The sequence below is a fragment of the Notechis scutatus genome, chromosome 1 (genome assembly GCF_049901735.1).
Source record: "Notechis scutatus isolate UNSWTSFEM ecotype Mainland chromosome 1, rNotScu1.2, whole genome shotgun sequence".
NCBI lineage: Eukaryota > Metazoa > Chordata > Lepidosauria > Squamata > Elapidae > Notechis > Notechis scutatus.
In genome coordinates this window covers 218,528,047-218,550,212 of record NC_142009.1, presented here as the reverse complement: position 1 = coordinate 218,550,212, position 22,166 = coordinate 218,528,047, and the positions used below count along the sequence as shown (strand labels likewise).

At 39.3% G+C, this 22,166-nt stretch overlaps 1 protein-coding gene across 1 annotated transcript in view; it reads left to right on the top strand.

Moving 5' to 3' along the window:
- The window catches only part of GLI2 (GLI family zinc finger 2), a 255,582-nt gene extending 237,435 nt beyond the window's left edge, over window positions 1–18,147 (top strand). The window contains exons 10-14 of the mRNA XM_026665471.2: window positions 2,411–2,560; window positions 4,093–4,257; window positions 7,664–7,945; window positions 12,959–13,295; window positions 15,687–18,147. Coding sequence (XP_026521256.1) covers window positions 2,411–2,560; window positions 4,093–4,257; window positions 7,664–7,945; window positions 12,959–13,295; window positions 15,687–18,037 — 3,285 coding nt within the window. The 3' untranslated portion in view covers window positions 18,038–18,147. The remainder of the gene's footprint in view (window positions 1–2,410; window positions 2,561–4,092; window positions 4,258–7,663; window positions 7,946–12,958; window positions 13,296–15,686) is intronic.
- The last annotated feature ends 4,019 nt before the right edge of the window (window positions 18,148–22,166 follow it).

Below are 22,166 nucleotides of genomic sequence, written 5' to 3'. Positions count from 1 at the left end.
TGAGAGTGTGTGCTGTGTGCAGTTATTAAAGAAAGTGTTGCTTTCACATGAGTGCTTCTCCTCTAAAGTATCCAGGCTCGTCTGAGTTGTGTGCCTCTAGGGGTGCAGCACACATGTTAAGTCTCAGTGTTAAATGGAAAAGAAATCCAGATTCTAAGAAGCCCTTCAGGTTCTGCCTTTTAAGACTTTATATCTAGAAACAATTATATGGCTGCGAAATGGTTTGTTTCATATTTTTTTGAGATACAGATAATTATATGTAATTATATTTTTCCTAAAATGTAGTAATAAAATCAACCTTAAAACAAGATTTAATATTTCAGTTTAACTCCTTAGCAGTTTAATATTTGAGTAAAATTAGATTTATCAGGTTTGGGCTACAAGAACCCAGAAAAATTACTAGATGCCAGAAAAGTTATGTGAGTCTCTAGTGATGGCCTGTACTTTTGCAACCTTAGAACTGGGGTCCCCTGAAATCTTATAGATCTGAGGATATTTAAAAATACAGAAACACAGGATTTGTCCTTCTGCCATCCACTTATCCTGTTACAAGCGATTTAGGATTTTTTTTCAACAACTATTTAATCTGGGATCATTTTCAACAATGCATCGCTAGGTGGAGGCTGCTGACAGATAGAGGTAATGTCAGTTCACGAAATGGAGCTGGTCTTACTGCCTAGTCCAGGGCTGTCAAACTCGCGGGCCAGATGCATCACACGCTGACTATGCCCACACCTGGTTTAGCGAAGGCGGGGAAAGTCACAATATATCACGTGACAATGCCATAACAGTGCGATTTTGACACCCCTGGCCTAGTCCCAGATCTCCACACTCTGTAGTAGCAGATACCTTTGGGGTTCTAAGCATTCAGTCAGGTCAATTTCATTGTGTGACTGTCACCACAGAAGACCAACCCTTTGTATGGCTGAATTACATGGCACCCACATATGATTCTGCAGTACACTCCTTATACCCTTATCTCCTTCCTTTTTTTTCTTAATAGCTGTATGCACATTACACATTTTCCACTTAGATACTTCATTATTTGTCATGAATTTTTCTGAAACAACCTTAGAATTCTGTTTGATGTGAGTGCAAGAAATCTCAGGCAATACCCCATCCAAAACCCTACAGATCTCTTGAAGCAGTGAAATGCCTATTAAACCAACATATGTTGGCCAGAGTTGTTATATGGGCAATACCTAGTAGCCCAAATAAGATGTTCTTATAGATATAAGGGAATGAGCAAGCGAGCAACGTCAAATAAGAACTGCCCTATTATCACAATAAGGAAGAATCACAGTTTTTTTATGCTGTAGATTTAAATTATTCCTTCTGGGCTTTCGTATTAGCAATGTTCTGTTTAGACCACATTTTGGGAACATGTTAACTCTTACTTTCTTTATGTTGATGCAAAATGAACTTGTAATACAACTGAAATTTGCTCAAAGCTGTCTGCAATCTGAGAATGTCCTTAAATTGCATTCTACAAATACACAGAGCAAAAGAAGCTTGTTCCTGCACGTTGCCTGAATGACAAGTCCTGAAAAAAATAACAAACTGCTTCAAAGCTGTTGTTGGAACAGTAGGCTATAAATGTAGCAAACTGACCTAAATAACTGGCGATTGTATATCTCACTTGAAAAGAGTTTGAACCAGAACAGTATTAAAATTAAGGAATTCTTATGCTCTAAATGTTTCTCTGACCAGGTTTTGTTGTCGCTGTGGATCGTGAAGACAACACGTGTATGAATCCATAACACAAAGCATCCAGAGGGCAGAAGGATTTCCCCAATTAAACATGTATATTGATATATTCTGAACTATCTGATACTGCCTTTTGAAGCCAAACCTCCTCTGAGCAGATTGCAGGGTGAAGTTTAAAATAGAACATTTTTTTTTTCTTTTTTCTTTTTCTTTTTTGGAGGCCTTCAAATCAGTGTTCACTCCTGGCAAATGCCTGGGCCAGTCAGCCCCTGAAGTTTTCTCGTCAAGGTTTTTCAGAAGTGAAAAAAAAGAAGTACTGGCGTAAGGTCACCCCACTGGCTTTGTGCCTAAAGTGGGACTCCCAGTTTCTAGCCTGATGCCTTAAGGCACTACAACAAACTGGTTCTCAAAAGCGAAATATTGCAGGGATTTCTCCAGGCAGTCATCAGGAGTCAACATTGACTGAAGGCACCAAAAAAGAAAAAGACATAAATGACACTTAACTAAGCCCATTAACCAGAACAACTGCATGAATAATACAGTGACAGGATTCAATTCATCTAAGGGCAATCCAGAACACTCAGGAAACCTGTCAAGGAGAGACTGGAGCACAATAAGATGTCCTTCCATCTTCCTGGCAGAAGTGACTTGGGGATGCCGAGCCTCTCGTTTCACAGTCCAGCTTCTTCTTCTTGTCTTTCAGCACATCAACAATGATCATATTCATGGGGAGAAGAAGGAGTTTGTTTGTCGCTGGCAGGAATGTACCCGGGAACAGAAGCCTTTCAAAGCACAATACATGCTAGTGGTGCACATGCGAAGGCATACTGGAGAAAAACCCCACAAGTGCACGGTAAGAGAGTGTCACTGCGGAAGTGTGCTCAGCCTGAGGCGTTGGCAAACAAGCTACTGCAGGCATGTGCCTCTCAACTTCCCTATCTAACACAAGCAGATCAGGGGCGGGTTGCAATCTGGAGCAGATCAAACATATAAACTCCTCTGCCATAGCACTGAGAGAATGAGAGGAAGACCCTTTCAGTGGCAGGGAAGGAAAAGAGGATCTCTCTCTCTCATTTGCATCTGATTGGAGGGAAGGTCTCTGTTATCTCAAGGTAGAGAAAAACCCAGGATTTCTTTGAGAGGTGGGATCTGGTGCAGAAGGAGGGGAAGAAAAGATGTTTGACAGATGATTAAGATAACCCCACACTCTGTTTCCAAGTGTCTCCAATACTACAATCCCCCATGTGTGGCCAACAGCACAGAGCAGGTTTCAGTTTATGAAGAATAGCCCTGCATTTTTTACTCTCTATACACTTGTGCTTATTAAGCATATAATATCCAGCAAATGTCCACTGCATATCCAGCAAAAGAGCAAAAACTGCTCCCAATCAGGAGGAGACTTTATGCTGTGTGCCACTATCTCCTGCAGATTAGCAAAACAGAGATTTCACAAAGAGAGCAACTGGATTGCTTGAATTGCAAAAAGGACCTTGCTTCACAAACACATCCAGTGAGCGAGGCTCCTATTTTCCTCCTTTCGCTGGTCTCCTGTTAAATTAATTATGTCTGATTCATGTCACCCATTTAGATGTGCTCTTTATATGAAACGCCACAAAGCAATTTGATAATCCCAATGGTTAAAGCAATGTCTTCTGCATCTAGGGATGGTAGCATCTAGCCAGCTGTGACTCTATTTGCACTTTTAACTTCAGAGCAAAAGACCTCTTTCCACACACAGCCATAATCTACATTAAAAACTCATTTAGTGAAGATGTGTTCAGGTTCATTGTGCAACATGTCTCAGCCTGCCCTTGTTGTTTAAAAGTCAACTGAGATAAGGAATAGGATATCAAACAGAAGGCCAGGTTACAACATTCAGCTTGCATCCTTATTCAGTGTAAAGAATTGGATGGAAGACAATCCCATCGAATACTGAGATCCGGGCATAGAAATAGGAAACAGGATTGGCCAGCTGTCCTGCTCAAATATGGAAGTTTGTATTCAGAATTGCAATGTGTTGGTTAAAGGTTTTAGTGACTTGCTTAGTTTAGTGACTTATCTAGATCTCTGAAGTCCAGACCTGCAGCCCAGTTCTAAACATAGACTCTAACAGGAATGCTCCTTGCATGAAAATTGTGCATGAAGAGAGCCCCAATTAGTGGGCTGGTCTTAAAAGTACAAGCACCTGCTTTCCATCAGTTGCCCAGATTACAAATTGCATTAAAAAAAAAAGAAAAGGGGGGAGGACCTTTTCTGTCTCAGACGCCTCATGAAAGCTAAGATCTGCCTGGGATTTATTCTCTTCAAGAGAGATTAAAACCAGATGAGATGGAAAAATGCCTCCAGCTGATTAACACTCCAATTTTCTTTTCTCTCTTTTTTTAGTTTGAAGGTTGCTCCAAAGCCTATTCACGGCTAGAGAACTTAAAGACACACCTGAGGTCACACACAGGAGAAAAACCTTATGTCTGTGAACACGAGGGATGCAATAAGGCCTTTTCCAATGCTTCTGATCGAGCAAAACACCAGAACAGAACACATTCCAACGAGGTAGGGAATGTCCTTCACCCCCCAAAAAAATTTTTTTTTAATGTTGATAATAATATGCAGCAATGTGTATTATAATCATGCCATAGTGACTTTTTCACATTTATTGTGCTGGAAGGGGTTTAATGCTAGTTTAATATGCTAGTTTAACATGCTAGTTTAATACCCACACATTTTCTCATATAAATTGAGCCAGATTGAGGTATTCCTCCTGCTCAATTTTAGTTGGAATATTTGAGAAATAAATTCACCAAGCTTGCCTGTCTGAGTGCCTAAAACTAAATGAAACGGATGGCCTTGGGAGTGTGTAGGGGCTGCCCCACAAGACAAATGTTGTGTAGTCCTCTTTGCTAATTAAGATCCATTATTAGTAACTGGGGAAGGTCAGGAAATTGCATTTATTGTAACAACATGTGATGGTCTGCTGCAAATGGCTAATGCTGAGGTTGAAACTTATATTACCACTAATTAAGCAAAGGACAGTAAGGGGAAATGCTCCAGAGTTCTGAAAAACCGCTGGGACTGGGTAACATTAATTTATAATCTAATCATAAGTATACTTTATCATGAACAAGTAGAACAATCTAAACACAAGGTTTTAAAAGTGATATTGGATTCAAAAACTTGGGGATCATTGTCAGTGATGGACCCTGGTGCTTTTGAAGCTCTTTTGCCACCTCACCGCTTCCTTTTGAACAAATATTTTTCTTAACAAATCTCATGTTTTTTAATGTATGGCTGGAAGGCAAAAAAAAACTGTGTTGGTGGCAGAAGGTTAGCAATGGTAAGAAGTAGAGCCATTGAAACCCTTGATCATCAAGTAAGGGAAATTTTTCTCCCTAAGAAAGGGAGGTGTGGGCAGAAAATTAAGATAAGCCAAAGTTGTAGCTGCACCCAAAGCAGACCAATGAGTCAAAGTATTCTAGTCTGCTCGGGAACAGCTCACACCTAGCTAGGTACATTCACCAAGAAGGCAATTCATGCTCCAGATGGGATTATTATAAAACTCTCAATTCTTTCTCTTTTTTTCTTTTTCTTTTTCTTTTTCTTTTTCTTTTTCTTTTTCTTTTTCTTTTTCTTTCTTTCTTTCTCTCTCTCTCTCTCTCTCTCTCTCTCTCTCTCTCTCTCTCTCTCTCTCTCTCTCTCTCTCTCTCCCTCCCCCCCTCCCTCCCTCCCCCCCTCTCTCTCTCTCCTGGGGCTTTTATGTTTCTCTTTCCTCAAAGGCAAAAAATGGTAGAAGCTTTAAATGGACCTTTTTTTGAGCAGATCTAAATTGTATACTTTCTTCCCTAAGGAAACAATGCTTGGCTTCTCGTTATTATCTCTTTAGGCACTTAGCAAAGGACACATTGTTTAAGAAAGTTGCTAATTTTGAGGTTAATTTCTACTTGTTGTGTGGAAAAAATGAAACTGTAATGTTATTGGGTTTATTTGTACATCCCTCTGCATGTCCATCAAATGAGAGGGAAAAAATGTCAACAATGGAATCAATTCAGGGGCTTTGTGAGAGGGGAAAGATAAAACTTTCCAGGTGGCTTTTAGAGAACTGATCACAATAAAATAGGAATATACTTAATAAAGGAACTTCTAATCCATTTTGGAATAGTCTTAGCCATCTTTTATATTCTAATAAATGGGATCTGCTACCCGAACTCAATCTTAAATATTTTTGCTCAAAGTACCCTTTCTATTTTCAGTTGATTTAATTATTTTAAAAAATTAAATGTTTTTAATAATCATATTTAATCATAAAAATTATTTCACATTTTTAAACTACCCATCCTCTCTTAGAGAGACTAGTGTGCCTAGATCCTATCTATAATCCTATCAGGGACTGCATAAGGGCCACTGAATGATTATAAGGTACTCTTCTTACCTGGGAAACTAGATTATTTCCATCCTTCTAGTCTTACCCATCCATCTTAGAAATGGGTGAATTAACCAGTGGGATTTTACATTTCGTGTATGTGGAAAGCAATGTCTAAATCAGAATTAGGGAAAGTAGAAAAAGTATTTTGCTCTAAAGCTGAGCAGCAAACTAGCATTCTTTGGATGGTCTCCTTTTAAGATCTAATGGAAAAAGTCTTTAAGCTGCCTGAAGCAGAATGTTATATGAATCCAGCCTTTCAGAAGGAGCTACTAGAATTATCTTGCTGAAAGCAGATTTGAAGAAATGCATTTGGGTTGGAGGGGGGGCGACTCTCTCTTTTCTGCTTGCTTGCTTGCTTCTCTCTCCAACTGTAGAGCTTAACACTGTTTATTTGTGCTGTAGTTATCAGTGGCTCAAATTTTCAAAGTGATCGTATCATCTTCAAAAATCACGGTGGGGCTTTGGATTTCACTCCACAGCATAAACAGCTACCCATTTGACAGCGGATGGAGATGTGAAGGAGATCTGATGGGCTATAAACCCAGTTCAGATTGACGCCTAGTTTTCTGTAGAATATGCTGTCTCTCTCCCTCCCATCAACCACCCAAGCCAATTATATTTCAAAAGAAAAGTTGCCCAAAAAAGATTTCTTGCATGTCCTAGTCACATCTCATGCTAATCTTACTAATGCAATAATGTGAACAAATGGAAATCAGTCCAATGCAATTATTGAGCCAAGTGTTAAAATGCTTTGATAGGGACCCTGTGACAATTCCCAATTTCTCATTTTCAGCTTGGAGTTTGCACACACAGGATTCTTACACTGGAATCATCCTGTCATTGATTATGAAGATTATGAGTAAGATTATGAGCAGATCCGAAGGAAGGCCATGTCGAGATTGTTTGCAAACCAAGCAAATCTGACAAAGCAAGCTATCTACTCCTAAAGTGTTCCTCCTTCAGCAATCCCAGATTGTAAAACTAGACTTCTGTCTGAGTAGTGATAATATCTATGATAAGTTCACAAGTTGCTACCGGTGTATATTTAAAACATATCAGCCCCATGTCACAAAATAACAAAATTGGAAGAGACCTTGGAGGTCTTCTAGTCCAGCCCCCCTGCTCAGGCAGGAAATCCTATACCCTGTCAGACAAATATTGTCCAATCTCTTCTTAAAAACCTCCTGTGTTGGAGCACCCACAACTTTTGGAGGCAAGTCCTTCCACTGATTAATTGTTCTAACTGTCCGGAAATTTCTCCTTATTTCTAGGTTGGTGTTCTCCTTGATTCGTTTCCATCCATTGCTTCTTGTCCTGCTTTCAGGTGCCTTGGAGGATAGGTTGGCCCCCTCTTCTCTGTGGTACCTGTGCTTTTGGTTTTCCTTGCCTAAATGTAAAAAAAATTACCTTTCTCACATACTTTTCTTACCTTTCTTACGTTCTCGCCATTTTCTCTCCACAAAACTGCCACTAAACTGCATATCTCAGCTGTCTGATTCTCAGTTTGTTGGGTCGCTTCAGCTTTGCTATTTTTGGCAGAAACCCTATGTCTGCAAGATCCCGGGCTGCACCAAGAGATACACAGACCCCAGTTCTCTCAGGAAACACGTGAAGACAGTGCATGGACCGGAAGCCCACGTCACCAAAAAGCAACGCAATGACGTTCATCTGAGGCCACCTGTCCTTAAGGAAAACAATGACAATGAAGCAAGTGCCAAGCAGAGCAGCCGGTCTACTGAAGAGCGGGCTGAGGCAAACAGCACCACCACAGGCACAGAGGACAGTTTACAAGTCAAAACGATAAAGACAGAGAAGTCTGTGGTAAGAGAAGCACTTGCTTTAGTTGACTTATTGACAGTACTGTATAATGTGTAGCAAATAGATATTAACTCCACCCCCCAAAAACACAGGTGTACAATCTTTTCAGATCTCCCAGTTTAGATTTGCCTTAGCCCACTCCCAATTTTTTCAGCATCCTTTTGCATGTCAAATTTAAGACTCCATACATCCACAGACATGTATAATAGATATTTTCCTGCATAAGCCAAACAAAAGATGAAAAATTAACATTTGGAGTTTCTCTCTGAGAATGGGAAACCTGTTTTTCCTGATGAGCAAAGCAGCAGGCTAGTTTTTACATTACACTGTGATTAAAATGTGAAAGGATTCCCAGGAGCAAATCCATGAAATACAATTGTCCACCCTCAGAGAGATAATATTTTGAATTTTAATAGCACATAAAGCTACAATTTCCAGAGGGGTAACTGTATTAGTGTTTTGTACAAAGACTTTATTTTTCGGATGTCAATGTTCTAAGCAAAACCATAATTATGCTCTATCCTAGTATTGTCCATTTAATTCTCCAAACTATTAAGAAAAGACTGTTTAAAGACTCAGTGTGAGAAACTCCAAACTGTAGATTTCTATGACCCATCCTTGACACAGTCCCCAAATTATACCCTCTCTAAATATCCTAGCAAAACTGGGATAGAACTTTCCTACTCCTGTGACTACTCGCCTCAGCATTTGTTCCACTTTTCTGGCTTTCCTCAATTGCTCCTCTTTAGTTGCAGTGTTAAGTGACACAGGCAGGCATACTAACTTGGGAATTTCAGCATGAGGGCAAGAGCATTTTGCAATGAGAAGATGAGATGAAAAGAAGCTTGTCTATTGTGTTCTTCATCTTAATTTTGACTAGAAATCAGTGGAGCTTCTCTCTAGCAAGAAAGATGGAGAAAAGGACATATTGCTTTAAATACTAAATAAAAATTCTTCTTCCCAACAGAAGAAGCCCATATTTATATGTGAATAAATGTGTGTGTGGCCTGGTCTGGCTTTATTCATCTGGCTAAAATATGGGCCATGGCATGTTCTTTCCAAAGTAATCAAAAGTAAATAAAACTCAATCACTGTTTTTTAAAAATAATATTGACATTTATTACCTGAGATTAATAATATTGACAAATATTTAAACCATTTGATGCAATGTATTCTGCAGAATACATTGATTTTACATGACCAAATGACAGGTGGTGAGGTTGAGAAAAACTTACCTTAAATTCATTGCAGATATGATTTAGCAGATAGGTCAGTGCTATGATATACCAGAAAGTGCACTTGAATTAAATATAAAACCAGGATACATTGAACAGATATCCCTAAGAAAATGTCAGCCACAAATATGAAGTACATTACTTATATTTAAATAAGACATACATTTTTAATGGTAGTGATAATATAGAGAGCTACACTTCATATTCTGTATATTTGAGTGTTAAGAAATATATTTCAGCTCACTTCAGGACATCTGGGTGAAGGAGTGAAATTATTTCTGGAATTGGATACTCTGAAAATACTTATTTTCTGATCCCCCATGATGAGACATCAGTTACTGATTGTGTATCAAGACATATTGTCACATTTGGATCCTGTAAAGTGCTATATACATTGATGGTAGTGTAAAAACAGAGTATAAATGTGATGTTACAGACATTTGAGCAGTGTTTTTATCTGTACCGTGGCTGTTGCTAATCTGCCATTATTATTTTTTTGCCTCATGTCTTGTTCCATCAATAACCTCAACCCTTCCCTTTTGTGTTGTCTGCGTTCTAACAACCTGTTCTTTCTCCTCTCTTAACTCTTTCTACTCAACTTCACAAGGACAGTCGGTACTAAGGTGAGCAAATACCCTGTCTTTGTCAAAGTCTCTTACAAAAGACATAGTGTGCTTTGTCCTGTGTATGTGGCTAAGCAAACCAGCTGTGTGGTTGATCTCTGTAGATTTCCTGCAGGAGCTATGATGGCCTATGGTTAAGTATCTGTTACAGTGGTCTCCAATTCTTTCTCTCTCATCCTTTCTATGTTTGGCATTCCACAAGTAAGCTAACTATCCTATTGAGAACCCCCATGATAAAATTCATTAGACAAATCCTCCCTCGTCCAAAATTTATGGGGGTGTGGTAATTCCTCAATTGAGGACATAGTGTGGAACAGACAACCGATTCTCTTTTGAATGAAATTTTCAGCTTAGGATACACTATGGTGTGAAATATGTGCTTCCAGCAAAACTAAGTACAGGTAGATCTTGAGGCCAAAATTTCTGTTGCTAAGTGAGACAGTTAAGTGAGTTTTGCCTCATTTCACAACCTTTCTTGCCACCGTTGTTAAGTAAATCACTGCAGTTGTTCAATTGGTAACACTGTTGTTAAGTGAATCCTGCTTCCCCATTGACTTTCCTAGTCAGAAGGTTGCTAAAGGTGATCACATGATCCCAGGACACTGCAACCATCATAAATATGGACCACTTGCCAAGTGTCTGAATTTTGATGGTGTGTGACCACGGGGATGCTACGACATAAGTGTGAAAAACAGTCATGTCACTTTTTTCAAAATATACTGTAACTTTGAACGACCACTAAATGAACTGTTACAAGTTGAGAACTCTGTAGTGCCGCCTACCATTTATATAGGATATTTTAAGAGATGGCAGAAATATTATTCCATTACTGTGTTCATGTTAGCCAAGTCCCTCTTATAACAACATTATGTTGTTGAGCCACAGTGGTAGAGTGCGGTACTGCAGGCTACTTCTGCTGACTGCTGGCTGCCTGAAATTTGGCAGTTCAAATCTTACCAGGCCCAAAATTGACTCATCCTTCCATCCTTCCAAGGTCGGTAAACTGAGGACCCAGATTGTTGGGAGCAATATGCTGATTCTGTAAACTGCTTAGAGAGGGCTGTAAAAGCACTATAAAGCGGTATATAAATCTAAGTGCTATTGCTATTATAGCATTGGGTCTCTTTGGTTATGAATTACATTGCCAGCATCCTCTTGCTAGAACATTTCACGTTTTTCCTGTCCATTTACAAATAATCTTTGTTCATCAGAAAATCCACTTCGATAAATAAAGCATAGTAGACAGAACTGGCTGTTTAGTCCTCAGGAACAAATATTGTGCTAAAAAAAGAGAAAAGTCAATTCAACTCAGGGGTTACCTAGCATTCCCAGTCTATAGCCATAGAAGGCCAGCAATCATAAATCACGATGCCATGGGTCAGACAGCAAAAGAAAACGAAACAGCCTTCCTTTGAGGGAGCCAACACAGGACATTTAACTTTTACTGCAGATAAATTACTTAATGTGAAATGTAATTCCTAATAAAAAACATTTACCAAACCCATGCCTGCAAATCATGCCCTTATCTGCTTATAAAGACTGTGTCAGCCAAGCATGCTGCTCGCCTTTGAAGCAAAAGGCATATATGGTGCCTAAAGCATTTCAGGTTTGATTCTGCCACAGATAAACAGGCACATTGTAGAAGGGGAAATCTACTCAGGTTCCAGGTTTATCTGACAGTGGCATCAAGAGCTTAACTTTCCTTGAGAGAGCACATATAATTCTTTGCTAACAAAAAGAAAGAAAAAAGAAAATCCGCCTCCTTGGCTTTTAGCTCCCTGCTGTTTACATACCACTGCTTTAAAAAGTCATAAAAATTAAGTAAATCATTTCAGTGGCTTATCTGATGGAAAATCCTGTATCCACACTACAGTGCCATCACACTTGCCGGCAATAATAGGCACATTGGCTTATCAGGTAATGAGGATTTGTTTACCTAAAGAACAGATCTGGCTTAAATTAAAATTGCAATGGACTTGCATACTCTTAATTCACCAAATTTCAGCACTGAAGGGTAGACTTAAATTTTTCTACAGTTCTCCCTCTCGTGCTAATTTAAATCTGAGAATATTTAATATGATACCTAAGCTTAAGTCAAAATATTTTCGTTTATTCAAATTTGCTATAGCCGCCAAACTCCAGTGGAATTTGGGCAGCTTATATATAGGACCAAAAACTGTATTAAAAAATAAATAAAACCACACGGACAGCCCAGGCTAAAACAGTCTTAAACACAGATCAATACAAAACAAACAATCTCTCTCTCTCTCTCTCTCTCTCTCTCTCTCTCTCTCTCTCTCTCTCTCTCTCTCTCTCTCTCTCACACACACACACACACACACACACACACACAAATACACTAATCTCAGGCCTGATATCAAAACAAGGTTTGAAGAACACAATCTGAACTTTCAGAAAGAAAAATTAAAACTTTCTAGGATAAACAACATAACTCTGAAGATAGTATGCCCCAATAAGCACTGTAAAGCTTTCTGATTTTTTTTCTTCTTTGTCTGCAGGAAAATTCTTTAATCAGTTAAATCGCTTCTTTTAAAAAAAAAACTTATATGGTTTAGTTAAGAAAGTCTTCCCCCTACCCCTTCCCAGTAAGATTTATTTTCTTGGGCCCTGAAAGCATCTAGAATTTATAGCTAATTTCTGACATGTTCAGATAGAGACCAGAAATATTTCAATTTCCTCAATGCTATTTTCCCCCTTATTTTCATTTATCCACACTGCAGTTTAACTTAAGGGGGTATTAATTCATGGGATTTTGTCAACACATCCCAGTTCAATATATTTTGTGATGATGTTGTGGAAGAACAACTCAATCATCTGGGTCATCGCAGCCAATCAGATTAAATATCATATGAGAAAATGAGGCAGAGAAGAACACAAAGAAGTCAGGAAAAAAATGAAAAACAAAGATGTGCCAAGATACGAAGTAATCGAAGGATGTCAGAACATTCCAAATGTTTAGCAGAATAGTATATTTCCTAGGAATTCATTTGGTTGTCTTGTTTGTGTTAATTTTGCAGTGGATCATGAACTGAAGCCACTCTGAATACAGCCTTAGTTTATAGAGCTATCTAAGAACACTGGGGGAAAAAAAACTTGGAATGTCTTCAATAAGTGGTGTTTTTCTTTGCTTCTTTAAGATGTATCAGTCCAGTCCTGGTGGCCAATCATCATGCAGCAGTGAACCATCACCCCTTGGGAGCATCAACAACAATGACAGTGGAGTGGAAATGAACATGCACAGTGGGGGAAGTCTGGGGGACCTGACTGTGTTGGAGGATAATACTCCTGTTGTGGACTCGACAGTTTCATCTGGCAACTCAACTGTCGGTCTTCAACTCAGGAAAAACATGACAGCAATGCAACGCCTTGAGCAGCTCAAGAAAGAGAAACTCAGGACAGTGAAGGATTCTTGCTCATGGGCAAATCCAGCACCACAAGTCAAAAACAGCAAACTGCCTCCCATCCCAGGCAATGGTAAGTCAACCAACTCTTTGATATCTATCCAACAATGTTTCTGAATATCTTTTCTCTACTTAAAACTGTTTTGGACGCTCCGCTGGGATTCAAACCTATAAGATGAGTGAAATAGGCGCACGAACGCCCTTTCCCTTGTCTCTGCTCCTGTATCACATTGCCGTGTTGCTTTTGGGTGTTTCTGAACTGTAATGTCCACCAGGGCATGAGACAGAAACTCAAGAGTATACGCCAACTTGAAAGAGCAGGCACTCCAAATTTTACCTAGACAAAATAGACATTCTATTCCAATGTTCACTATTCCAAGCTTTTCTGCCCTCTTGAAAAGTGATGTGCAGGTTCATACTTGAAACAGAAAATGGGGTTGTGCACCAGCATCTCTTGTGATGTCTCAACCTTGAAAGAGATAACATCTTGCATTACACTTGAAGGTTTCTTGACTTGCAGAAAAGGAACAAGGATATTGGGATGGTAGCCAGTTTTGAAATATAAAAATTATGATTAGAACAGATGTACATTTTTGGGCTGTCTAATTTATGTACAATAAAATTCCTAACACTTATAAAGCAAAAAAATATCAATTCAAGTTAGCCCAGTTAACCCATTCAAAATATGTACAGGTAGTCCTCACTTAACAACTTGTTGCTTAGTGATTGTGTTGCTTAGTGAAGTTATGACACACCCCTCCCCCCCAAAAAAAAACTATTTATGACCTGGTGCAGAGTCACATGACTGCATTTCGGGCTTTTGACAAACAGTTCGCCTCAAGAGCCAGTTGCAGTGTTCCATGATCATGTGACTGTGATTCCTGCCCTTTTTTATATGGTGTCTGGCAAAAAAAATACCTATAAGCATACATGGATTCACTTAACTATGGCATTCATTTAATGACTGCCACAAAAAAAGTCATCAAATCAGACCTTGTTATGTGGGTGCCTTGACTTATGACCATTTTGACTTGCAACAGAAATTCCAGGCTCCATTATTGTCATAAATTGAAGACTACTTGCACAGTAATATAAATGACTAATATACCACGATTCCCCGAAAATACAGCTTACCCCCAAAACAAGCCCTAGCCCGATGTTCATGCCTCTGCCTAATATAAGCCCTACCCCAAAAATAAACCCTAGTTGAGCCCCGCCCACCATCTGGTTGTACAAGATGGAGTGCAATGGTTCAACGTGCCACGCAGCTCCTGCCGCCAGCAGCACCACCTGCACAATGAGCCACGCAGCATATGGCTGCAAGCAGCCTCACAAGAAGTCGGGCAGCGGCACGACAGATGTCAGGGCATGGGAGGCCTGGCTGTGGTGGTCCTAAGGAAAGCAGGTAAGACTTCCCCTGAAAATAAGGCCGGGTGCTTATTTTGGGGGAAACACAGTAGAAATTCTCTAGGTCAGCAAGGGCAGAATGAAGCTTGCCTTACAAAGTTTCATCTTCTCAGTCTTACCCTACCATCTTGAACAAATATTTTCTGATCTCAGTCCATCACTCTTAGATTCAGATGGAAAATTAAAAAGACATGAAGGTGGCATAGATTTTTTTTTTAATTGGGGCATTCTTTCTTTGTGCCCTATATTTACAGGCACCAAAATAGCAGCTCACTGGAGTAGTATGGTCATAAGAGGTGTAGACGAATAATACCATAATTTCAGTAAAGAAATTAAATGCCTTTTCCTATATGCCTCATATTCATGGTCTTCATGGTTAATCAATTGTACTAGTTCAAACAACCTCATGTGTCCATAACTTTTTTTTTTAATTCTGGCACTCTCTTTCTAAAAATGTTATAACTGAAACTGTTCCTTTGTTAATTCAATTACTCCAAAGCAGTCAGTTCTATTACTGATTGTCATTGCTGTCTTTCCTGATCTTCTGTGTTTTGTGCTGTATGAGAATGGAATGGAACGAAACGGAATGGAACAGAACGGAACAGAATAGAATGGAATTCTTTATTGGCCAAGTGTGGTTGGACATACAAGGAATTTGTCTCCAGTGGATAAGCTCTCCGTGTACACACAAGCAACAAGTGATAAATCATGATCATAAAATACAATCATCATAAATCATAAGATGCAACACTCAGTAATAGTCACAGGATACTAAATAAAAGCAATCTACATAAATTGTAAGATACAATGTGAACAAACAATAGTTTTCTTTGCCCAACTTTGTTGGAAGTGATGTGGAAGACAACAACGGCTCTTCCAGACCACTTTCCATTTTCTAACCTGCTTTATCTATATGTGTGAGCTGGATAAGTATTCAACATGACGGTGATCATATTGTTTGTATCCAAGTACAATAATGGGATCCCGTTCTTTTTAATCACTTTTAATCACTCTTACTCTCTCTCTCTCTCTCTCTCTCTCTCTCTTTTTCTTTCAGGTTGTCTGCTGGACAATATGTGTGGCACCACTACCATGCTGCCTAACCCAAGGAGAACTGAGCTGTCCATCAGTGAAATTACCATGCTAAACCAACTAGCTGAACGCCGTGACAGCTCAACCAGTACTATCAGCTCTGCCTACACAGTCAGCCGCAGATCATCAGGAATATCCCCTTACTTCTCCAGCCGCCGTTCCAGTGAAGCTTCTCAATTTGGAAATCGCCCGAACAACACCAGCTCTGCTGACTCCTATGATCCTATTTCCACAGATGCCTCTCGCAGGTCAAGTGATGCCAGTCAATGTAATGGGTTCTCTGGTCTCCTGAATCTCACACCCGCTCAGCAGTACAGGCTGAAAGCTAAGTATGCTGCTGCCACAGGAGGCCCACCACCTACACCACTACCTAACATGGAAAGAATGACCCTGAGGAATAAAATCTCTCTCCTTGATGGTTCAGAGCCTGCTTTGCCTTCATTTCGTCTCCCTCCAGGGCCAAGGCGTTGTAGTGACAGCAATGCTTATGTGTATGGGACATCGCCTGCATTCTCTCATGAAGTGCCTAGTGCAAGACGGGCAAGTGATCCAGTGAGGAGACCTGCTGGGGACCCAAGTTCCCTTCCTAGAATCCATACTTTCAATAGCACCAACAGCATGAATCTTCTTCACCCTCATGCAGACAGAAGACAATTCAACCTTCCAGTCTTTCCACATGCAGACAGGAGCCTTGCTAGGCACGTGTACTCCCCACGACCCCCAAGTATTAGTGAAAATATTGCCATGGAAGCAATGCCTGGTGAGACAGATGGTTCTGTGGGAGATGACGATATTGTCCTGCCTGATGACGTGGTACAATACATCAAATCCCAAAACAATGGGATTGCCACGGAGAACTCTTCTACAGGGTATGGCAGTGAAATGCAAAACTTCCAAGTAAACGCGAAAGTGCAAAATAACAACGCATTAAACCAGCGCAGAATGGCTGTTCCAGATCTGAGTATGAACCATGCAAACTCTGTTGGTGGCGGATGCCAAATAAACTATGGAGCTAACTCTAATTTGCATAAAAATAACATGCCAGTCCAGTGGAATGAAGTTAGCTCAGGAACTGTTGATGTACCCTCCTCTCAAGCAAAACAGCAGTTCCCTCAGCGGAACCTAGCTGTATTCCATCAGAAGCAAAACTTTGGTCAGTATCAGAACTTCAACCAACAGCAGTTGCAGGCAGGCCAAAACAACATGAATGGGAATCTGCAGCAGTTTGTGCAAAAAAACGCAGGCATGGATGGACAAAGGCTCAATTGCATGCACTTAAAGCAGCAACAGGTGAATCCAGGTTCTAACAACTTAAACCTGAACTCCCATGAAGTGTTCAGCCAAGTTCATCATCAAATGCTAAGTCCAAATACGATGGGTGGTGGTGATGTCACCCAACTTTCTCCTTCCTGTAATAACATGACCATGAAGCCTGCATTCCACGTTCATTCTCAGCAATTAGATAACGTGGCTAATCCCATTTCAATAGTTAGCAATGGCAGAGAATATGTAATGCACAGTCAAGACATGCAGGAACCGGGGTATCAGCAGAGCTTTCCATCTCAGTCAAGCCATATGAACTTCTCCATGACCCAAGAGGATTTCCACCAGCCTTCTGCATTAATAACCTCAAATCAACCCAACTTTGAGCCACAACAGAATACAATCAGTACCGTTGGACAGAGTTTCGCTTCCTCAATGGTACAACCTCACCCTCCACCTAATCCTAATCCAGGAAACAAGCACCAAGAAGTCCGTGCTGGGCAGCAGTTGGGATACGTGAGAATTTCTCACCTAACAAATGATGTAAGTTCAGGGCAGCAAAGGGCACACTCTTCCCCCAAGAGAACAACTGGTGTAGGATCGTTGCAACCACAATTTAACAGTAGTATGAGAGAAGGCCATTTGATGCACTATTATGGTCAAATACATATGTATGAACAAAATGGGAATGTCAATAACCAAACAGATTACAATGCCAGACAACAATGTGCGCTGAACACCAAACCAGCCACCATGCCTTCCCCTGGTACTAATCAAGTTTCTAGCACAGTGGATTCTCAGGGTCTGGAATCTCCTCAGATAGATTTTGATGCTATCATGGATGATGGCGAGCATTCAAGTCTGATGTCAGGAACCTTGAGCCCTAGCATCCTGCAGAATCTCTCTCAGAACTCTTCTCGCCTTACAACTCCCCGAAATTCTCTGACACTGCCAGCTATACCAGCTGGAATTAGTAACATGGCAATAGGGGACATGAATTCTATGCTGACCACCCTGGCAGAAGAGAGCAAATTTCTTAACATGATATCTTAATGCATAAAGCACAAATGTACCTCTAAGACATATCCAGAGATTATGTGCTGGGCAATGTTATGAATGTGCTTTTCTTTAAAAAAAAAAAAGGAGAAGGAAAAAAAGTTTCCATAGAGTAGACTTTTACAAGTATTAAAACATATTAAGGGAATTCCAAGTAAGAAAAAATATCTTTGTACAAACATGCATAAACTATGTTAAAAAAAAGCACTGAAAGGATGCACTTCTAGGATTACTTTGGTGCTTGTTTTTGGAGTGCTGAAAGATGCCACCCTTCTTCTTAAAGTGCTTCTGAAATGTGTCACCAGTTATAAAAGGTAGATACATTGAGAATCCTTTCAAAAACCTGACTGCCATTGCCACCCTCCCTTCCCTTGTTAGCTTGCAACGGGTTAACGTTTCTTCAAACCATCAACCTCAAAATTAAATGGCACTTTGCCAGTTGTGAGACATTTAAAAGCCATGTGTTAAAATAATCATTGTTTAAAATGAAGCTTTACTTTTTGCAATCTCCTTTTGGCTTTCCCTTACCTATAGCTGCAAATATGTAATGCCTTGTCCTCCCTAGCGAGAGTTATAAATTTAAGCATATGCAAAGCCATACTATAAATGCTTCATGCTTTGCTTATGACCAGTTGTGCATGCATGCACAGACACACACACACACACAACTTCATTATTACAGCCAGTATCGCTCTTTGTATCTTGCAGCTTAGCTGAGAATCAACTTTGAGGCAAAGTGCCTTACTGTGCATTAGCAGTTGAGACTTCTAGGCATCTGTTGTCCAATAATGTCAAATAAAGTGTATATTGCCAGAAGCATATATAAAATAAAAGGTGCATTTATGTCAGGCAACACCGTGTGGCTAAAAGGACATTTGAGAGAGACATGCTGATGGGGAAATGTGAGAAACTATTGGGTTTTGGTTTGGTTGCTTTTTCTAATCAAGAGGCCATCATGGAGAATGAAGTGGAAGTTTGAAAAACAAACTAATTTAAAGATATTGTAGGGGGAAAATCTCTACCATGCACAGTGTGAAACACAGATCACTCTGAGTTTCTATGGACTTCACTTTGGAATTGCTCATACAAAAATCACAGTGCTGGAGTTTGTTAAATGACATAAAAATGATGCTGCAGAAATGTGAATGTTTTTATGTCATGAAATTTGTTCATCCCTCCCAGTTAGGTGTTCTATAAAACTGTTTAATTACACACTGCATGGGTTAGCTCTGACTGATATATGTCACTTTGGAGGTGGCCAACTGGCTTTGGTAAAAATGATCTTCTGTTTGCTTGGCCAGTTGTGATGTCATTATTGTGAGATTTTAAAGCTGTTCGGAGTTCCTTGGAAAAGAGGGATAGCCCAGAAAGAAAATAATTTAAGCATGAAATTAATCAATAATGCCAGGCGCCTCTTCAAACCCATTGTTGGAACTCTAAGTGGCATAATCTCATGAAATCTTAGTGTAACTGCTTTGAAGACCTTCCCATATTGCCTAAGCATATGGAAAAAACAAGGAGATTCAACAACCATCTTTCAGAAGGGTCTTCTGTGTCTTTGCCATTGTGCTCAGATGAAATGGGGAGGCCCTTGAAGAGCCAAACTTTCAAGATAACATGATAGATTAGTAGAATGGTTCAGTGCTCCATGCTCATCAACTTAAGCTCATAAAAATGAACATTCTTGTGCTATTACAAGAATGGCAAATTTATAGTCAGTATTATGGCATCTAAGTTGCCATCCAGTTGCCATGTATTTAGCTAACATACTATTTATATACCTAACCCCTCGAGTAAGAAGAAATAGTACATCCATGTCTACTGTCCCATCTCTCTTAAGATAATTTTGGGTGTCAGTAAGCAGCTGTTGCCAAAACTGTGTGTTATCCAGAAGTACTTGCACTGCATAATTGCACTAATTAATCCATGCAAACCAGGGGGTGTTTATGCATTTATCTAATAGAAATTTGGAAAGCATTATTTGGAAAGAGAAAAATTATGAGATCAGACAATCATTAAGGGCAGAGATTCCAACCAGGAAAAGCTGGTGAAAAAAGTAGAACATGAAATTAGGCAGCTGCCAATTGCAATACAGGGTAGAGTGAATATCAAATGTAAAAACCTTGGGGTACCAAGGTTTGCATTTTTATAATGGGGCTCACTAGATTTGAGTTAAGGTATTCAAGCCCAAATCACGGGCACTACCTATCAACATACACCGATACCTATCTAGCCAACATTTCTGGGTCAACTGCTGATAAAACAAAGTTTGCTCTCTCCTATACAGCTTTTCCAAATCTGCTTCAGATGATTGAAGTTTATCTAAAACGGGTTTGAGAGCACACCAAAAAGAGGAGCAGAGCAGACAAAAGAAAAACAAAATCCAATTGTCTTGTATGACATTAGAGTTAGCTCTATGGGTTTTATGGTTCAGCAGAATTATAAAAGCATAGCTATAAAAGGATGGTGTATTATGAATTCCCCACTTTATACAGTTATACATTTGATTAAAGTGACTTATTTCATTATTTATTTTTGAACTTTTTAAAAAAAAAAAGGAGATATAAACCCAGTTCTTTAAAGAAACAGGGCCCCCAAGAGTGTCTTTGCTCATTTTTTTTCCTATCAGTATTCTGTATCAGAATCTGATCCATTTGCAGTGCCATTTATCTACCTTGTAGCCTCTACCTTGGAAATACACTGTCCGGCAAGCATTGCCAAGATTGAGTCTGATTAGGATGACTTGAATGTGGACCTTTCTGGCTGCATCCAAGCATATGGACATAAAGTCAAGCCAATCACACTTCTCCCTCCATAAAAAAGTATGGAAGTTTTGAATAGCCATGTTTACATCAAGAAATGCCAATATATGAACTGGTTCTCAATTTAATCAATAGCTGTGTATCAGTAGGTGATGGATTACTGTCTCACAGGTTTTCCTATGTCTAATGTTTAACGCCATAGAAAAGGGAACTCTTTTCTCACATCAGAATTTGTGGTGGCAAAATTTTCTGGATAGTACATTTCCATACCCATTTCTTATTAATTATCCTTTCCTTTATCTGTACATTTTTCAGTATCATCAAGAAAAATCTATTTGGTTTGGTCTTTCATCATGTTAAAGGTTACCCTGCAGAATACGTTTGTTTGGGTGTCTCAAGAAAACCAATTTAGTATTCCAAAAATGTATTGTTTCTTTGTTTCCCCCCATTCCTAATGGACAATGGAAGACTTAAAAGAAGGAGAAAGGGAGAGTTAATGACTACAGTAGTTCTTCTCAAGACATCTGAATATTGCACATCTTAAGGCAAGACAGGAAAGTGATTTTTTTTTAAATGAATTGTTCTTTCAGTAAGATGACAGTGTTGCTCTCGGCCTACTAATGTGGACCTTTCAGATCTGTTCATAGGACCATGCTCAAGTGATATTTGTGTAGCATTACACACGTGATTTGGTTGTGTGACACCCCGCCCCCCCCATCCTCATCACTTAGAATTGTCTTGATACAGAATAAGAATAGCACAAAGTTTCAAAGAACTAAGAAGATATTGGACTTCCCACAAGCCATCAGGATGCCTGGTTGCAGGAATGTGTACTGATATGAACCTTGATAAGCATTAACAAATGCAAACACAAACAGTTTGTCCATTGTTTTCTTCAACTTGTCCATGGTGGTCTCCCTTTATTTTCTGTAATAGTATTATAACAAAAAAAAAAAACTGGCTCTGTATATATTCTGTATAGAAGGCATTCATTATTAATAAGAGTACTGTAGCTGAATTGTTCTGCCTTTATATCTCCAGGAGCTTTTTATCTGTTTTCTACATCGTACGGATGGCAGTCATATGCTAAAACTGTATATAAATGTTTTGTACATTAAAAATAATTTTTTTCATAATTTCTGTTTTTATTCATTATTGTTCAGGATGTGTCATAAGAGAAGGGCACAAAGCAAAACTCTATATCATTACACATCATTACATTTTGTAAGCATTTATCTCTTTTAAACATTTATACAGCCACCCATTTGAAATCAAATACTGGGCAGGTCCCAATCAGCAATTAAAACAATATCAATAATGAAACAACATTTTCATATGTTGAAACCATAAACATTAAAAGTTAA